Source organism: Pleurodeles waltl, chromosome 5, assembly GCF_031143425.1.
Source record: "Pleurodeles waltl isolate 20211129_DDA chromosome 5, aPleWal1.hap1.20221129, whole genome shotgun sequence".
NCBI lineage: Eukaryota > Metazoa > Chordata > Amphibia > Caudata > Salamandridae > Pleurodeles > Pleurodeles waltl.
This window is the reverse complement of record NC_090444.1, coordinates 993,035,089-993,055,456: the sequence shown is the minus strand read 5'-3', so window position 1 is coordinate 993,055,456 and position 20,368 is coordinate 993,035,089. Positions and strand designations below refer to the sequence as shown.

Genomic DNA, 20,368 nt, shown 5'->3' with positions numbered 1-20,368 from the left:
AGATGGAGGATTTCTCAAGGAGGGAGTCACTTCAGCTCTGGACACATTAGGGGTAGTCCTGGCTGAGGGGATGACTCCTCCTTGTTTTTCTCACTATCCCTTTGGACTTGCCGCCAAAAGTGGGGGCTTCTCCGGGGGGGCGGGCATCTCCACTAGCTGGACTGCCCTGGGGCACTGTAACACCAGGCTTGAGCCTTTGAGGCTCACCGCCAGGTGTTACAGTTCCTGCAGGGGGAGGTGTGAAGCACCTCCATCCAGGACAGGCTTTGTTTCTGACCACAGAGTGCACAGAGGCACTCACCCCATGTAGTCAAAAGCTCATCTGGAAGTGGCAGGCTGGAATAGACCGGACAGCCTTACACTAGCAGTTGGACTAACATATAGGGGGCATCTCTAAGATGCACTCTGTGTGCATTTTTCAATAAATCCCACACTGGCATCAGTGTGGGTTTATTGTACTGAGAAGTTTGATACTAAATTTCCCAGTATTCAGTGTAGCCATTATGGTGCTGTGGAGTTCGTAATGACAAACTCTCAGACCATATACTCAGTATGGCAACCCTGCAATTACAATGTCTAAGAATTGACTTAGACACTGTAGGGGCATAGTGCTCATGCAGCTATGTCCTCTCCTGTGGTATAGTGCACCCTGCCTTAGGGCTGTAAGGCCTGCTAGAGGAGTGACTTACCTGTGCCACAGGCAGTGGTGGGTGAGCATGGCACCCTGAGAGGAGTGCCATGTCGACTTTGTCCTTTCTCCCCACTAGCATTCACAAGCTGCAAAGCAGTGTGCATGTACTGAGTGAGGGGTCCCTGAGGGTGGCATAATACATGCTGCAGCCCTTATGGACCTTCCCTGGCCACAGGGCCCTCGGTACCAGGGGTACCTTTTACAAGGGACTTAACTGTGTGCCAGGGCTGTGCCAATTGTGGAAACAAAGGTACCATTTTAGAGAAAGAACACTGGTGCTGGGGGCTGGTTAGCAGGGTCCCAGCACACTTCCAATCAAAGCTGGCATCAATACTAGGCAAAAAGTGGGGGTGACCATGCCAAGAGTGGCATTTTCCTACAGTACTCTACGGTCCAAGCAATGCAAAAAGCTACCTCAAGATTAGGATCCTAAGTTGACAATAACTTCTCTTCAATTCTCCTACTGTTTGTTCTCTCTGTTATCTGGTTGTGAATGATTCCATCCTTAAATTTGCAATAATTACATCTAACCGTCAATGTTCTCAGTGGAGGTACAAAATCATCTACCTATTTGCCAGGAAGCTGAGCACGCTGAAGAAATATATGCCATTCCAAAACAATGTGCTTCCATGGATTACACCTCTTATCCAATGTCTTAATGATGAATGCATATTCATCCTGTGTTTCAGCTGTGTCACCTTCATCGCCACCATTAACATGGACATTAACTACCTCCAATGTAAGTGTTTTAAGATACTTCTACCTTCTGATCCTAAGTTAAAAAAGAGCTTATTTCTTTTTTGAAGTAAATGTGCACCCATTAATGGCCTTGAGGTAAGATTCCAATGCTTCACACAATTGTTCCCAATTGAGGGGAGGAATACATGGAAGCTGAAGAAATGGAGATGGTGCTACTAATTCATTGTGCTTTGCATGTATCGGTTAATATGCCATCCTTGTTGCCACGGAAAAGCCACAGTCCAGGTAATTTATCCTCTACTTTATACATGTGCACTCCGGAACTTTCACTTCGCATTCACTTTAACATTTTAACTCTCCATATTCCATCCCATAAAGAATAACCAAACAGTAGCATTCTGCAGCACACAGAGAAAGAGGAAAACACCTATTGTACTTGTTTTTGTGCAGGAAGGTGTCCCTTCCTGAACACAAAAAAATCTTCCCCACAACACAGATACTCGTGCCCCATGGTGCAAGAGTGCCTGCCTTGGTGCTAGGCAGTAATTTGTGTACCAGAGCAGGGGAAGAGGACAGAAATGCGCCCTATCTTGTAGATACAGCGCATTTATGCCCTTTCCTGGTGGCGCAGGGTGGTGCAGCAAGGCCTGGTAAATGAGGCCCCAAAGGTTTTTGAAAAAACATAATTTGCAGGGAAATTATGGATTTCAAGTAATTCGAATCCAAAGATATATTTATTTTCAACATGTGATGTGAAACATCCATATTGAGTATTGAGCAATCTGGTCCTACCTTGCCATCACGGGCATCGTAGAATGAAGCATAGCTGTTAATTTTCTACTCTATTTTCCCTATATATTCATGGGTTTGTATTTGTACACACAAGTACACAAAGGCACAGTAGTAGGGAGGTTTTAGCTCTAATGGCATGGTGCAGAACGGGACACCCGAGGCCATCAAAATCGACATATGATGAATATGTGGAGTAATACAACTGACCCCGCAATTGTTTTTGGACAAGCAACCTACCTTAATCTGCCCCTTTGAGCAAGGATCACTACACACAGAACGGACCATTCCACTCTTGTTCATTTGTATCTTCAAGTCATTAATGTGCAATTGTCCTTCATGCCAGGTTCCAATGAGGACATAATCATAGTTACTGGGCTCGATGTACTGGAGGTTCATGATGTCGTACCTGTGAAGATAAGTGAAAAATATGTCAGCCTCCTTGCTCTATTATAGGGATATTATTATAAAAATGTCCGTGGTCTTCCTCATATAATAATTATGATCTACAAACGTTTAAGAAGACGTCAATTTTCACAAAGGAGTTTCTAAGAGGAGCCATTTTCTACAGCACCAGAGGGTCTTGCAATATTGAGAGACGATGGAATCTAAGAGGCTAACAGGCGCAGAGACATTGAAGTAGCAGTTACGGGGTCTCCCTGAGGCATACAGTTAAGAATAAAATTGATCTTTTGGAAGAAACCTTCCTTTAAATACAATTCTAGTGAAAAGGTACAAAATACATATTGGGGCAGAGGTTTTTAGTATAAAAGATTTTTGACAGGACACTAGATAGCATTTTTCTTTATCCTCACTTGTAGGTCACACATCACTTTCACTACAGTTACTTTTGACATGACCATCCCTCCAAATCGCCAATACTGATGCCAAAACTTGCTTACACTGGGGATAAGAACAATGCATTAACCAGATTGGAGTTACATCTGGCGATTGTGGGATTTCAAACTTTTAGAAAGGGCAGTAGACGTAGAAGGAAATCTGATGGTAACATTGAAGAAATAAAGCAAACAACCATATAAAAAACGCTTTGTAAAAAACAGTCGAAGCACCTATGTTGAAGTTCTGGTGTTTCAAAGCTACCATCACAGGCAAAGCAATAGTTACATCAAGAAGTGTGAAGAGGAATGTCCCTTAATTCTGAAAAATAATGTGAGACAATAGGTTATTCGTTGGGGAGGATGTGATTCCTTTCCAAGTAATAAATCCACATCTTCAGTCCATAAACCTGAGCTTGCCCCCTGGAGCCTATTGCACATAAACGGGCAAGCTTAACTTAAGGAAATTATACAACGTATTTAGCTGCACTAAAACAATTAGAAAGTCAAAACACTACCCAGTAAAAAATTTCAAAACCGATTTCTAAAAATAAGAAAAAATATAATTAGAAAAATTACTCAAAAATGATTACAATCTAATCCAAGGAACCAGAGACATGCATTTCTATAGTTTAAATGGAAAGTGGCAAGAAAAAGTAAAGCAACAATAGGATGTCACTGTTTGTGCATGACCAGGACCGATACACACTTGCAGGCCAACCATTATGGAGCAAAGGTCAGATACACGAAGGGGTAATCCCAGTCAAAGCTTTTACCTTCTGACTTAGTCTGTTTTTTACATGTTCAAAACCTACAGTAGGATATGGTTGAAGGCTCTATATGACGAGGTCTACTTTAAGTCTGATACTATTGGCTGAGGTCCCACTGAGCTGTTGGTTTTGCGGGTAAAACACTGACATCCCACTCTGAAAATTCAGATTTTGCACCCGTGATGTTTTCTAGTTGGCTCAAAAATGTTCTCATCTTTGCCAGTTCAACATTTCTGTGTTGAGATTTAGGGCCTGATTTACAATTTGCGGACGGGTTACTCCGTCAGAAACATGACAGATATCCCGTCCGCCTTATTACATTCCCCATACGCTATTATGGGATCATAATACGGCGGACGGGATATCTGTCACTTTTTGTGACAAAGTAACCCCCTCCTCCAAACTCTAAATCAGGCCCTTAGTCTCGTTTTGGAGCTGAAAAGTCCCAGTGGAAAAAACCTGCAAGTTGTAGCAGACTGGGCAGCCGACGTCGGTTACCTTAACCATGAGGGTTTGCTCAAGTCTTCTTTCCTTTGGCAAAAACCTCTGAGCGGGAACAATCTGAATTTCTTGCTCATCCAAAGTGCCCCTTTGGCAGATAGCCTTGACTGGTTAGCCCTGGTCTTCCTTATGCTGAAAAATGTTCAAGTCCCAACTTTTCCAAATGTTTGGAGTAGCCTCCCCCCTTGGTCAACTCAAAGGCTCCCAAGGCCTCAGGGATAGCATTCAGAGTCCACGGCCTACTCCAGCAGAGACCACCAGCACAGTCTGGCCCATATCCACCTGCCATTGGACACCTGGTCACTCCAGGAAAGGCCTTTTGCAGCTTTTGATCTCCTTATAGCCAAAAAAGAGGCCAGCTAACTGACCTTTGTAATCCGCTTTTCAGTCCTGGGTATTAGTGGAAGGAGTTCCAGCCCATTATGTCTCTACATTGGCATTTTGGGTATTGCTGCGTTCTTAGCCTCACCACTAGGGTCTATGGAACCAGAACTCTCCCGATGCTTTCTTTCGAGAGCCCTCCGGTTTTGTTCTCTCATGGCTATCCATCATGTGGCCTGCACGAGGCCCAAGAGAGCAAACTTATATTGGATTTTAATATTTCCAGGTGTAGGAAGAATCCACAGAAGACACTGTCTCACAGAGCCATCCACTCTGACTACAGTCTAACATAGTATTTTTTTTAACTTAGCTATTACCTAGCCTGAGTAAATGTGAAGCACTGCAGCAACTAGGTCAAGTGAAGGAATGCAGCGTCTCCTTAACTGCATGTAAGGCAGGCACAGGAAACCTGGGGCTGTATCTTACTATGACTGGTTTTAAATAAGTTTGATGCTAAATGTATTAATTTAAAATTGTCATTAATAGACATGTCCTGTACTTGGGTGTGTTGAAGCAGATATGCTTAACCCCTTCGCTGCCAGGCCTTTTCCCCCTCCTGTGCCGAGCCTTTTTTTGGCTATTTGGGGCAGTTCGCGCTTAGGCCCTCATAACTTTTGTTCACATAAGCTACCCACGCCAAATTTGCGTCCTTTTTTTCCAACATCCTAGGGATTCTAGAGGTACCCAGACTTTGTGGGTTCCCCAGAAGGAGGCCAAGAAATTAGCCAAAATACAGTGAAAATTTCGTTTTTTTTTTTTAAATGGGAAAAGGGGGCTGCAGAAGAAGGCTTGTGGTTTTTTCCCTGAAAATGGTATCAACAAAGGGTTTGCGGTGCTAAAATCCCCAGCTTCCCAGCTTTCAGGAACAGGCAGACTTGAATCAGAAAACCCAATTTTTCAACACAAATTTGGACATTCCCCATTTTTATGATTTTTTGTGCTTTCATCCTCCTTCCAGTCAGTGACAGAAATGGGCATGAAACCAATGCTGGATCCCAGAAACCGCAACATTTCTGAAAAGTAGACACAATTCTGAATTCAGCAAGGGGTATTTTGTGTAGATCCTACAAGGGTTTCCTACAGAAAATAACAACTGAAAAAAAAATATTGAAATTGAGGTGAAAAAATCTGCAATTTTTCCCTACGTTTTACTCTGTCACTTTTTCCTGCAATGTCAGAAATTAAAAGCAATGAAAGCAATATACCGTTACGTCTGCTGGACTCTTCTGGTTGCGGGGATATATATAGGGCTTGTAGGCTCATCAAGAACTCTAAGTACCCAGAGCCAATTAATGACCTGCACCCTGCAGTGGGTTTTCATTCTATAGCGGGTATACAGCATTTAATTTGCTGAAATATAAAGAGTAAAAAATAGCTATCAGGAAAACCGCTGTATTTCCAAAATGGGCACAAGATAAGGTGTTGAGGAGCAGTGGTTATTTGCACATCTCTGAATTCCGGGGTGCCCATACTAGCATGTGAATTACATCTTTTTTACACACTCTCTTATATTTGGAAGGAAAAATTATATTCTATGTTCCCCCAAGTCTCCCGATAAAAATGATACCTCACTTGTGTGGGTAGGCCTAGCGCCCGCGACAGGAAATGCCCCAAAACACAACGTGGACACATCCCAGTTTTTGACAGAAAACAGAGGTGTTTTTTGCCAAGTGCCTACCTGTAGATTTTGGCCCCTAGCTCAGCCGGCACCTAGGGAAACCTACCAAACCTGTGCATTTATTAAAACTAGAGACCTAGGGGAATCCAAGATGGGGTGACTTGTGGGGCTCTGACCAGGTTCTGTTACCCAGAATCCTTTGCAAACCTCAAAATGTGGCAAAATAATCACATTTTCCTCACATTTCGATGACAGAAAGTTCTGGAATCTGAGAGGAGCCACAAATTTCCTTCCACCCAGCGTTCCCCCAAGTCTCCCAATAAAAATGATACCTCACTTGTGTGGGTAGGCCTAGCGCCCGGGACAGGAAATGCCCCAAAACGCAACGTGGACACATCACATTTTTTTAAAGAAAACAGAGGTGTTTTTTGAAAAGTGCCTACCTGTAGATTTTGGCCCAAAGCTCAGCCGGCACCTAGGGAAACCTACCAAACCAGCACATTTCTGAAAACTAGAGACCTAGGGGAATCCAAGATGGGGTGACTTGTGGGGCTCTGACCAGGTTCTGTTACCCAGAATCCTTTGCAACCCTCAAAATTTGGCCCAAAAAACACTTTTTCCTCTCATTTCGGTGACAGAAAGTTCTGGAATCTGAGAGGAGCCACAAATGTCCTTCCACCCAGCGTTCCCCCAAGTCTCCCGATACAAATGCACCTCACTTGTGTGGGTAGGCCTAGCGCCCATTAAAGAAAAGGGCCCAAAACACAACGTGGATACATCACATTTTTTCACAGAAAACAGAGGTGTTTTTTGCAAAGTGCCTACCTGTGGATTTTGGCCTCTAGCTCAGCCGGCCCCAGGGGGGGCAGAAATGGCCTAAAATAAATTTGCCCCCCAAGCCCCCCGGAGAGCGACCCTTGCCTACAAGGTCGCTCCCCTTGCGTGACAGCGCAAAAAAAAGATCCCTGGTGCCTAGTGGTTTCTGCCCCCCTTGGGGGCAGATTGACCTAAAATCAGCTGATCTGCCCCCAAAGCGGGCAGAAATGGCCTAAAATAAATTTGCCCCCAGGGGAACGACCCTTGCCTAAGGGGTCGCTCCCCTTACGTGAAAAACTAACAAAAGAAAAACTCCCTGGTGTCTAGTGGTTTCTGCCCCCCTTGGGGGCAGATTGGCCTCATAAAAATAGGCCAATCTGCCCCCAAGAGGGGCAGAAATGGCCTAAATATAATTTGCCACCTATGGGAGCGACCCTTGCCTAAGGGGTCGCCCCCCACACCTAAAACAAAAAACAAAACAAAAAAAAAAACAATTATCCCTGGTGCCTAGAGGTTTCTGCCCCCCCTGCTGGCAGATCGGCCTTATAATAGGCTGATCTGCCCCCAGGAGGGCAGAAAAGGCCTCAAGAAAAATGCCCCCCCTGGGAACGACCCTTGCCCAAGGGGTCGCTCCCTCATGTCCATTTCATTTTGTAAAAGACATCCCTGGTGTCTAGTGGGCGTTTTGACAGCCGGATTGCTTTCAATCCGGCTGCCAAAATGCAGAGAGAGACTTCAAAGGGAAAGAAATACATTTCCTTCCCTTTGAAGCCTCTCTCGGCCTCCCCCACGTGATCGGAAGAGAAATGCAAAGCATTTCTCTTCCAGCTTCCAGCGCGATGGGGGAGGCTCTGTGACAAACAGCGCACGCTCGCGCGCTGATGTCACGGGGGGGTGGAGGGGTGGAAGGGGAAGGGCTTCCCCTTCCATCCCTGCCTTTGGGGGGGTGGGGGGAAGCACACAGAGGAAGCGAGAGCGCTCCCTCTGAGCTGTGTGCCGAGGACGTAATGGTTACGTCCTTGGCACAGCAGCACTGTGCCGCAGGACGTAACCACTACGTCCTCGGCACAGAACCGGTTAATACAAACTATTAATGAATGTTTATGTGTTTTTATTAACAAAAGTTAATTGAGAAATTAATTGTAGAGAAAATAATGTGCACGCTTGAAAATGTGCCCACGGGGAGTGGTAGCCAGTTATGACTAAAAGAAAATGTGTGAAATAATGAAAATGTGTAATAATAATGTAGTAATGTGCCATATTGAGATGTATAACCTATGTTTTGCATTATATCGTAGAAGCTAACTTAGCCTAAGTCATGGACTAATCTTGCCAGGCTTCATGCAGAAGCAGAATTAATAAACGTACGATGTAGAAGTTACTGGTGCCTATGAACTGACCATGAACCGTGTGCTTAGGTAGAATTTTCTGCAATGTACCAATGGACAGGAGATGATGAAGTCAATTTGATACAATTATGTGTAAAGTAGGCCGAATGTACTTTTGCAGGACTTGAACAATGAGAGCACTGACTGAAGAGGAACATGCAACATTTTCGATACCTGAGGAGCCGGATGATGAAGACATCGGACAGTGGACCAAACCATGAACTGAGAAAGATGAGAATTGAGAACTCATTGATATGTAGAATAAAATGTATTGGGTAACGTCACATATGGAGGACTAATTGACCAATTAGGAATTAGGGGGATGGACTGAAAAACTCGAATAAAAAGTCATGACAAGGGGCTAAAACTTCAGATGCGAGGGGTAAACGCTGATGACGTCAGAAGACGCGGTTCGAGATTCTGTCACTGGGCTCATGCTCTTGAGAGCCTGATGCGTTGCTGATCTATTGATGACCTGAAGATGAAAACTGACTTTGTTGCTGATCCATTCCATGGATAGGTAGCTATGACAATGTGACCGACTAACTTTGTGCCTTTTCTTCTAGGTACCAACTGCACTGTTTTATAGTTTTTCTTCTAGCTAGATGTTTTCGAAATTCATGTTTCCTGAATTTTATTTGCATGAAGTCCCACATGCTAATGCTAATCTGGATTAGGTAGGATTATTTTGAGTGACATTGACAGTGACATATGATTGACAAACTGATTGCTGAACTTTGCTACTAATGTTGATATATTCATCTTTGTTGGCTTTCGCTAAGGCTTGGATCACATGTTTTCTCAAGTTCTGCTTAGATTATGTTATTGGTGGTCGCTAATAAACTAAACCTGAGCTCATTAAATAAAGTTTTAGTTAATTAAATGCATTAGAATTGTAATTAATAGGGAAATAAAATTCGTTAAACACTTCATTGAGTTATAGTTATTCATGAAATATTGTTAATTTGTCTAATAACGAATGATTCTCTGAAGTAGTTATTGATTGGTCATATTGAACATTGATGACATTGGTCACTACATGGCTAGGATACTCCATGCAATCCAAAAGGTTAATCGGCCCCTTGTAAATGTACTTATTGAGGACCAGGCGCGTTAACAGGTGCATGTTACCCTCCATTCACGTCCATCAATGGAGTATCTAGATCTGCATCCCAGCATGATCGCACCTCCAGCAGCTTTTTGTCTATCATGTTTTAACGCTTTATATAAGTGCAAAACTATTTGCTGACTTTGACACATTTCCAATATTCCTGTCAGGGTGGCAAATATATTTTGAGTTTTTGGGAACCCAAGCCAAATTGCTACAAAAGAGCGAGCAAACTTTGCAATTTGTAAAAGCTGCCCGGCCTGACTCTAAATTTCTCCTATGCCTCTTCATAAGTTTTCATTTCCTCTTGGCTGGCATAGATCCCCAAGGGTACAGCATTGCCCATCTATCCAGTGGCCACCAACCTTTTTCTGGACATATCAGAAAATGGCTGTAGCCACCATATCTCTAAATCTCCAGCAAAGGGATAGCAGAATGTTTTTGACCACAGTTTCTCATACTATTGTCATTTGGTATACTACATGTGGCACTCGTCCCATATCCCTGCCACCACTCAGGAACATCGGCAGCACTCTTTTTCCTAGCATTCACCAGAGTAATCTTTTCTCCCAGCTGTCTATCCCATTGCTCCATTTTGCAGCTTGTTGCAGCTGCGTTGCCATGTAGAACAGTTCTAAATCTGGAAATTCCAGGCCTTCTCTGCCCAGACCAGTGAGGCCAGGAGACTGTCAACATTATTTCAACAAATTATATAGGCATCTGGGAAGTATGACCATTTTAGCCTCTGTTATTTTGCTCATTATAAATATTGAAAGTGTATACCTGAACAGCATCCATTTTAGAAACCTCACATCACTGCCCATATAATAATCATACTATTTTTGGGGGGTATGGTCTACATGGTTCCTCAGGTATTGACATTTTTCAGTTTCCCAATGCAGTCCTAGTCCAGGGAGCCCTTCCAGTGTCATTTCTCTCAGTGAACCACCAAAGGGGAACAACACTTCTTTATCCTTGTTGATCTTCAATACTGATCTGTCTTAAACCTGTCTAGTTTCCTTGTAAGTATAGGCACCTCTTGAGCTGAAGAAGACCAAAATCTCATCAATCGTAAAATGAGGCCATGTGTACGACCTCAACAGTCACCATACCCTATTCATGCAGTGCCTCATGCATCCTTTTTGATAAGGGATCAACTGCCAGAGCAAAAAGGTACTGGAGAGAGGAATAACCCTCTCTAGCCATCTGCTCTATGCTCCACTGTGCAGCCGCAATGCCACCAGATCGCACCATAGCCGCTGGATTAGTATTTAAGAACCTGATCTTTCCAGGAACACTGCCGTGGGGTAGGTCCCTAGCGTTAGACTGGCAGCCTAAATCAATTGCACCAGTCTTTTGGCAAGTGTATACCTAAGGAGCCATGTCCAAAATTTGTGACGCACAACCTTTTTTCATTCCTACCTGATGTGCAGTTAGCATAAGTAAGTGACTGTTTCTTAGTTGACTGACTTTAGGAATCTATTGTTGTTTGTGAGTCTAACAAAGGAGAAGTTTTGTTATTTGGTCCTGATGAAGCGTTGCTAGATCCGTGTGGACCCCTGAGATGCGAAACATGTTGACCCAGAAAGGAAGGGCGTATGATAATTTCCTCCCCCTTTTTTTGCTTCGTAATTAAGAGAGTGATTGAGCATGATTTCTCAGTTGTCACTCTTGGTTTGTTTTTACCTTGGCCTTGATCTTATACTGATACGAATAAACACATGATGATGTCCTAGGTCTTGAGCCAATTTTATCCTTTTCTCTCCTGCTCATTCGGTGATTGTAACTTGGTAATATCCGTTACACACCTGATTACGCAGTTACTATAAAAAGATCTCCAGCAAAGAGCCCCCTTAAGTGGGGAGCCCGTCAGACATTGCAGCGCCAGTCTGATGAGGAGCATCCCTGATGATGAAGCATGACATCCGTCTGGATGTGTGAGGGCTCTTGCTCTTAATATTTAGGTTCCCCTGTTTTCATTTGGAACAGTGTACCCTGATTTTGATATTTATAAGAACCTGATGCACTTCCTGAAAATCAGACCTATGTGCCAGAAAAAACATTCGGTCTGCAAACATGTACTCTCAGTTTAGCACATCGAACGTTTTTTCAATATCTAGCACAACTAATTCTCCAAGCACTCTGGACTCCATTGTTTAATGGAGGACATGACCCAGAAGTCATAGATTATGTGACGTGCTATGGCCCAGGATAAATCTGCACTAGTCCTCATGTACCAGGGCAGTCATATCCCTTATTAGTCTATTCAACAGGGTTCTTGCAAACATTTTGGCATCATCACTACAACAGCTTCCCCCATGGTATTTGGGAGCCTGCCCAACCCCTTGGCTTCAGAAAACATCTTTAACAATTTCCTGACAAGTAAGGTGGCATTAGCATGGTAATACTCCGCAAGTAAGCCATCTGAGCCCACAGGTTTCCCCGGGGCAGATTCTTTATAACCCCTGTAATTGCTTTTTGGGTAATATTTGCATCTAAGTCTGCTCGTTGTCCAGCTGTTATTTGGGGTGTGTTGTCTATATCTAGCCTGTCTTCCTCCCACACCAGAAGGGGTTTGTGGTAAAATAAGTGAAAAGAATTGTTATTCATTCATGCCGGTCTGAGTGGTTGCAAAACTTCAAAACTTCCATCAGGATGCTCCAGAGTTGATTGTAATGGCTGGGGGTGTTCCCTTTGCAGGAGCCCCTTTAGAAGTCTGTCTGGTTTATCTCCCTCTCTCTGTATTTTCTTTCTTTGTGTTTTGAGAGCAAGTTTATCAAAGTTGTCCCACGTTTCCATTACCTTATGCGTTGTCTCCACATACTTCTCTCTCACCTTCAGGCCCTGCAGCAGAGTCAGCTGCGCCTCCACAATAAAGTATCACTGAGCCGCTAGCTCACACCATTAAATGTCCCGATACGTTCGCTTCTCACACCCACCTCCATTGCCGGTCCCAGTCATGGTCCAGTTATTTTCCTCATATGTACTGATCACCTGCCTAATCCCCAATCCCAAAACCACATCCTGAAGCACCTCCGAATTTTATCTCTGGGTTGGTATACATGACCAGACCCTGGACTCAGCATGCTCAAACATCAGAGCAAGTGATCAGAGAGGAATCTGCCTAAATATTGAGCAGATTTTATCCTAAGAGACATTTCTCTTGTAACCACTGTAACTACTATATGAGTTGTGACTTCTAGAATAACAAGAATACGCCTATGACAGTGGATGCAATGCTTCTTACAAATTTATATGATCTAGCCTGCACATAACTTCCTAGAGTGCTCCCACCATTGCGGGCTGTGTGTGTGTCTTTTGTGGATCTCTGTCTATTACCCCATCAATTACTCAAATGAATTCCTCAGCATAGATGATTGGCATGTCTATGTACGTAGGTATAATTTCAAAAACATCCAGAAAAAATGCTTTTATCATCACACTTTGTTTCATATACACAGGCAAAACATATAGGGCCAGATGTAGCAAACGGTTTTTCCCATTTTGTGTCAATGGGAAAATGTGTTCGAACATATGGCCCTTACTATCTAGTAGTCCATAAACCACTAGGGGCCAGATGTAGTAACCATTTTGCATGGCGCAAACTGCGAAAATCGCAGTTTGCGCCATGCAAAACGGCCATCGCGATGCACATTCCCATTTTGCGAGTCTGTACTGACTCGCAAAATGAGAATGCGACTCGCAAATAGGAAGGGGTGTTCCCTTCCTATTTGAGACTCGCACCGCAATGCAGAATTACTTTGTGACTGCAAAAGCGGTCGCAAAGCAATTCGCAGTTAGCATCTACTTGAAGTGGGTGTTAACTCATTCGCAAAAGGGAAGGGGTCCCCATGGGACCCCTACCCCTTTGTGAATGTCGCTATAAATGTTTTTTCAGAGCAGGCAGTGGTCCAATGGACCACTGCCTACTTTAAAAAAACGAAACCGAATGGTTTCATTTTTATTTTGAATTGCAACTCGTTTTCCTTTAAACCCTTCGCTGCCAGGCCTTTTCCCCCTCCTGTGCCGAGCCTTTTTTTGGCTATTTGGAGCAGTTCGCGCTTAGGCCCTCATAACTTTTTGTTCACGTAAGCTACCCACGCCAAATTTGCGTCCTTTTTTTCCAACATCATAGGGATTCTAGAGGTACCCAGACTTTGTGGGTTCCCTAGAAGGAGGCCAAGAAATTAGCCAAAAAACAGTGAAAATTTCGTTTTTTTTAAAAAAAATTGAAAAATGGGCTGCAGAAGAAGGCTTGTGGTTTTTTCTCTGAAAAGGGCATCAACAAAGGGTTTGCGGTGATAAAATCACCATCTTCCCAGATTTCAGGAACAGGCAGACTTGAATCAGAAAACCCAATTTTTCAACACAATTTTGGCATTTTACTGGGACATACCCCATTTTTACGATTTTTTGTGCTTTCAGCCTCCTTCCAGTCAGTGACAGAAATGGGCATGAAACCAATGCTGGATCCCAGAAACCGCAACATTTCTGAAAAGTAGACAAAATTCTGAATTCAGCAAGGGGTAATTTGTGTAGATCCTACAAGGGTTTCCTACAGAAAATAACAACTGAAAAAGAAAAATATTGAAATTGAGGTGAACAAAACATCAATTTTTCTCTAAGTTTTACTCTGTAACTTTTTCCTGCAATGTCAGATTTTTGAAAGCAATATACCGTTACGTCTGCTGGACTCTTCTGGTTGCGGGGATATATAGGGCTTGTAGGTTCATCAAGAACTCTAGGTACCCAGAGCCAATAAATGACCTGCACCCTGCAGTGGGTTTTCATTCTATGCCGGGTATACAGCAATTCATTTGCTGAAATATAAAGAGTAAAAAATAGCTATCAAGAAAACCTTTGTATTTCCAAAATGGGCACAAGATAAGGTGTTGAGAAGCAGTGGTTATTTGCACATCTCTGAATTCCGGGGTGCCCATACTAGCATGTGAATTACAGGGCATTTCTCAGATAGACGTCTTTTTTACACACTGTCTTACATTTGGAAGGGAAAAAATGTAGAGAAAGACAAGGGGCAATAACACTTGTTTTGCTATTCTATGTTCCCCCAAGTCTCCCGATAAAAATGATACCTCACTTGTGTGGGTAGGCCTAGCGCCCGCGACAGGATATGCCCCAAAACACAACGTGGACACATCATAGAAAACAGAGCTGTTTTTAGCAAAGTGCCTACCTGTAGATTTTGGCCTCTAGCTCAGCCGCCACCTAGGGAAACCTACCAAACCTGTGCATTTCTGAAAACTAGAGACCTAGGGGAATCCAAGATGGGGTGACTTGTGTGGCTGGGACCAGGTTCTGTTACCCAGAATCCTTTGCAAACCTCAAAATTTGGCTAAAAAAACACATGTTCCTCACATTTCTGTGGCAGAAAGTTCTGGAATCTGAGAGGAGCCACAAATTTCTTTCCACCCAGCGTTCCCCCACGTCTCCCGATAAAAATGATACCTCACTTGTGTGGGTAGGCCTAGCGCCCGCGACAGGAAACGCCCCAAAGCGCAACGTGGACACATCCAAATTTTTTAAGGAAAACAGAGGTGTTTTTTGCAAAGTACCTACCTCTAGATTTTGGCCTGTAGCTCTGCCGCCACCTAGGGAAACCTACCAAACCTGTGCATTTCTGAAAACTAGAGACCTAGGGGAATCCAAGATGGGGTGACTTGTGTGGCTGGGACCAGGTTCTGTTACCCAGAATCCTTTGCAAACCTCAAAATTTGGCTAAAAAAACACATGTTCCTCACATTTCTGTGGCAGAAAGTTCTGGAATCTGAGAGGAGCCACGAATTTCTTTCCACCCAGCGTTCCCCCACGTCTCCCGATAAAAATGATACCTCACTTGTGTGGGTAGGCCTAGCGCCTGCGACAGGAAACGCCCCAAAGCGCAACGTGGACACAGCCAAATTTTTGAAGGAAAACAGAGGTGTTTTTTGCAAAGTGCCTACCTGTAGATTTTGGCCTGTAGCTCAGCCGCCACCTAGGGAAACCTACCAAACCTGTGCATTTCTGAAAACTAGAGACCTAGGGGAATCCAAGATGGGGTGACTTGTGTGGCTCGGACCAGGTTCTGTTACCCAGAATCCTTTGCAAACCTCAAAATTTGGCTAAAAAAACACATGTTCCTCACATTTCTGTGGCAGAAAGTTCTGGAATCTGAGAGGAGCCACAAATTTCCTTCCACTCAGTGTTCCCCCACGTCTCCCGATAAAAATGATACCTCACTTGTGTGGGTAGGCCTAGCGCCCGCGACAGGAAACGCCCCAAAGCGCAACGTGGACACATCCAAATTTTTTAAGGAAAACAGAGGTGTTTTTTGCAAAGTACCTACCTCTAGATTTTGGCCTGTAGCTCAGCCGCCACCTAGGGAAACCTACCAAACCTGTGCATTTCTGAAAACTAGAGACCTAGGGGAATCCAAGATGGGGTGACTTGTGTGGCTCGGACCAGGTTCTGTTACCCAGAATCCTTTGCAAACCTCAAAATTTGGCTAAAAAAACACATGTTCCTCACATTTCTGTGGCAGAAAGTTCTGGAATCTGAGAGGAGCCACAAATTTCCTTCCACCCAGCGTTCCCCCACGTCTCCCGATAAAAATGATACCTCACTTGTGTGGGTAGGCCTAGCGCCCGCGACAGGAAACGCCCCAAAGCGCAACGTGGACACAGCCAAATTTTTGAAGGAAAACAGAGGTGTTTTTTGCAAAGTGCCTACCTGTAGATTTTGGCCTGTAGCTCAGCCGCCACCTAGGGAAACCTACCAAACCTGTGCATTTCTGAAAACTAGAGACCTAGGGGAATCCAAGATGGGGTGACTTGTGTGGCTCGGACCAGGTTCTGTTACCCAGAATCCTTTGCAAACCTCAACATTTGGCTAAAAAAACACATGTTCCTCACATTTCTGTGGCAGAAAGTTCTGGAATCTGAGAGGAGCCACAAATTTCCTTCCACTCAGCGTTCCCCCACGTCTCCCGATAAAAATGATACCTCACTTGTGTGGGTAGGCCTAGCGCCCGCGACAGGAAACGCCCCAAAGCGCAACGTGGACACAGCCAAATTTTTGAAGGAAAACAGAGGTGTTTTTTGCAAAGTGCCTACCTGTAGATTTTGGCCTGTAGCTCAGCCGCCACCTAGGGAAACCTACCAAACCTGTGCATTTCTGAAAACTAGAGACCTAGGGGAATCCAAGATGGGGTGACTTGTGTGGCTCGGACCAGGTTCTGTTACCCAAAATCCTTTGCAAACCTCAAAATTGGGCTAAAAAAACACATGTTCCTCACATTTCTGTGGCAGAAAGTTCTGGAATCTGAGAGGAGCCACAAATTTCCTTCCACCCAGCGTTCCCCCACGTCTCCCGATAAAAATGATACCTCACTTGTTTGGGTAGGCCTAGCGCCCGCGACAGGAAACGCCCCAAAGCGCAACATGGACACAGCCAAATTTTTGAAGGAAAACAGAGGTGTTTTTTGCAAAGTGCCTACCTGTAGATTTTGGCCTGTAGCTCAGCCGCCACCTAGGGAAACCTACCACACCTGTGCATTTCTGAAAACTAGAGACCTAGGGGAATCCAAGATGGGGTGACTTGTGTGGCTGGGACCAGGTTCTGTTACCCAGAATCCTTTGCAAACCTCAAAATTTGGCTAAAAAAACACATGTTCCTCACATTTCTGTGGCAGAAAGTTCTGGAATCTGAGAGGAGCCACAAATTTCTTTCCACCCAGCGTTCCCCCACGTCTCCCGATAAAAATGATACCTCACTTGTGTGGGTAGGCCTAGCGCCCGCGACAGGAAACGTCTCAAAGCGCAACGTGGACACAGCCAAATTTTTGAAGGAAAACAGGTGTTTTTTGCAAAGTGCCTACCTGTAGATTTTGGCCTGTAGCTCAGCCGCCACCTAGGGAAACCTACCAAACCTGTGCATTTCTGAAAACTAGAGACCTATGGGAATCCAAGATGGGGTGACTTGTGTGGCTCGGACCAGGTTCTGTTACACAGAATCCTTTGCAAACCTCAAAATGTGGCTAAAAAAACACATGTTCCTCACATTTCTGTGACAGAAAGTTCTGGAATCTGAGAGGAGCCACAAATTTCCTTCCACCCAGCGTTCCCCCACGTCTCCAGATAAAAATGATACCTCACTTGTTTGGGTAGGCCTAGCGCCCGCGACAGGAAACGCCCCAAAGCGCAACGTGGACACAGCCAAATTTTTGAAGAAAAACAGAGGTGTTTTTGCAAAGTGCCTACCTGTAGATTTTGGCCTGTAGCTCAGCCGCCACCTAGGGAAACCTTCCAAACCTGTGCATTTCTGAAAACTAGAGACCTAGGGGAATCCAAGATGGGGTGACTTGTGTGGCTGGGACCAGGTTCTGTTACCCAGAATCCTTTGCTAACCTCAAAATTTGGCTAAAAAAACACATGTTCCTCACATTTCTGTGGCAGAAAGTTCTGGAATCTGAGAGGAGCCACAAATTTCCTTCCACCCAGCGTTCCCCCACGTCTCCCGATAAAAATGATACCTCACTTGTGTGGGTAGGCCTAGCGCCCACGACAGGAAACGCCCCAAAGCGCAACGTGGACACAGCCAAATTTTTGAAGGAGAACAGAGGTGTTTTTTGCAAAGTGCCTACCTGTAGATTTTGGCCTGTAGCTCAGCCGCACATAGGGAAACCTACCAAACCTGTGCATTTCTGAAAACTAGAGACCTAGGGGAATCCAAGATGGGGTGACTTGTGTGGCTCGGACCAGGTTCTGTTACCCAGAATCGTTTGCAAACCTCAAAATTTGGCTAAAAAAACACATGTTCCTCACATTTCTGTGGCAGAAAGTTCTGGAATCTGAGAGGAGCCACAAATTTCCTTCCACCCAGCGTTCCCCCACGTCTCCCGATAAAAATGATACCTCACTTGTGTGGGTAGGCCTAGCGCCCGCGACAGGAAACGCCCCAAAGCGCAACGTGGACACAGCCAAATTTTTGAAGGAGAACAGAGGTGTTTTTTGCAAAGTGCCTACCTGTAGATTTTGGCCTGTAGCTCAGCCGCCACCTAGGGAAACCTACCAAATCTGTGCATTTCTGAAAACTAGAGACCTAGGGGAAACCAAGATGGGGTGACTTGTGTGGCTCGGACCAGGTTCTGTTACCCAGAATCCTTTGCAAACCTCAAAATTTGGCTAAAAAAACACATGTTCCTCACATTTCTGTGGCAGAAAGTTCTGGAATCTGAGAGGAGCCACAAATTTCCTTCCACCCAGCGTTCCCCCACGTCTCCCGATAAAAATGATACCTCACTTGTGTGGGTAGGCCTAGCGCCCGCGACAGGAAACGCCCCAAAGCGCAACGTGGACACATCCAAATTTTTGAAGGAAAACAGAGGTGTTTTTTGCAAAGTACCTACCTCTAGATTTTGGCCTGTAGCTCAGCCGCCACCTAGGGAAACCTACCAAACCTGTGCATTTCTGAAAACTAGAGACCTATGGGAATCCAAGATGGGGTGACTTGTGTGGCTCGGACCAGGTTCTGTTACCCAGAATCCTTTGCAAACCTCAAAATTTGGCTAAAAAAACACATGTTCCTCACATTTCTGTGGCAGAAAGTTCTGGAATCTGAGAGGAGCCACAAATTTCCTTCCACCCAGCGTTCCCCCACGTCTCCCGATAAAAATGATACCTCACTTGTGTGGGTAGGCCTAGCGCCCGCGACAGGAAACGCCCCAAAGCGCAACGTGGACACAGCCAAATTTTTGAAGGAAAACAGAGGTGTTTTTTGCAAAGTGCCTACCTGTAGATTTTGGCCTGTAGCTCAGCCGCCACCTAGGGAAACCTACCAAACCTGTGCATTTCTGAAAACTAGAGACCTAGGGGAATCCAAGATGGGGTGACTTGTGTGGCTGGGACCAGGTTCTGTTACCCAGAATCCTTTGCTAACCTCAAAATTTGGCTAAAAAAACACATGTTCCTCACATTTCTGTGGCAGAAAGTTCTGGAATCTGAGAGGAGCCACAAATTTCCTTCCACCCAGCGTTCCCCCACGTCTCCCGATAAAAATGATACCTCACTTGTGTGGGTAGGCCTAGCGCCCACGACAGGAAACGCCCCAAAGCGCAACGTGGACACAGCCACATTTTTGAAGGAGAACAGAGGTGTTTTTTGCAAAGTGCCTACCTGTAGATTTTGGCCTGTAGCTCAGCCGCAACCTAGGGAAACCTACCAAATCTGTGCATTTCTGAAAACTAGAGACCTAGGGGAAATCAAGATGGGGTGACTTGTGTGGCTCGGACCAGGTTCTGTTACCCAGAATCCTTTGCAAACCTCAAAATTTGGCTAAAAAAACACATGTTCCTCACATTTCTGTGGCAGAAAGTTCTGGAATCTGAGAGGAGCCACAAATTTCCTTCCACCCAGCGTTCCCCCACGTCTCCCGATAAAAATGATACCTCACTTGTGTGGGTAGGCCTAGCGCCCGCGACAGGAAACGCCCCAAAGCGCAACGTGGACACATCCAAATTTTTGAAGGAAAACAGAGGTGTTTTTTGCAAAGTACCTACCTCTAGATTTTGGCCTGTAGCTCAGCCGCCACCTAGGGAAACCTACCAAACCTGTGCATTTCTGAAAACTAGAGACCTATGGGAATCCAAGATGGGGTGACTTGTGTGGCTCGGACCAGGTTCTGTTACCCAGAATCCTTTGCAAACCTCAAAATTTGGCTAAAAAAACACATGTTCCTCACATTTCTGTGGCAGAAAGTTCTGGAATCTGAGAGGAGC

The 20,368-nt window shown here is 44.7% G+C and overlaps 1 protein-coding gene across 2 annotated transcripts in view; it reads right to left on the bottom strand.

Moving 5' to 3' along the window:
• Positions 1-20,368, bottom strand: part of GRM1 (glutamate metabotropic receptor 1) — a 2,296,169-nt gene that overhangs the window by 352,238 nt on the left and 1,923,563 nt on the right. For both annotated transcript variants that reach the window (XM_069235152.1, XM_069235151.1), the window contains exon 6: positions 2,420-2,588. In XM_069235152.1, coding sequence (XP_069091253.1) covers positions 2,420-2,588 — 169 coding nt within the window. The remainder of the gene's footprint in view (positions 1-2,419; positions 2,589-20,368) is intronic.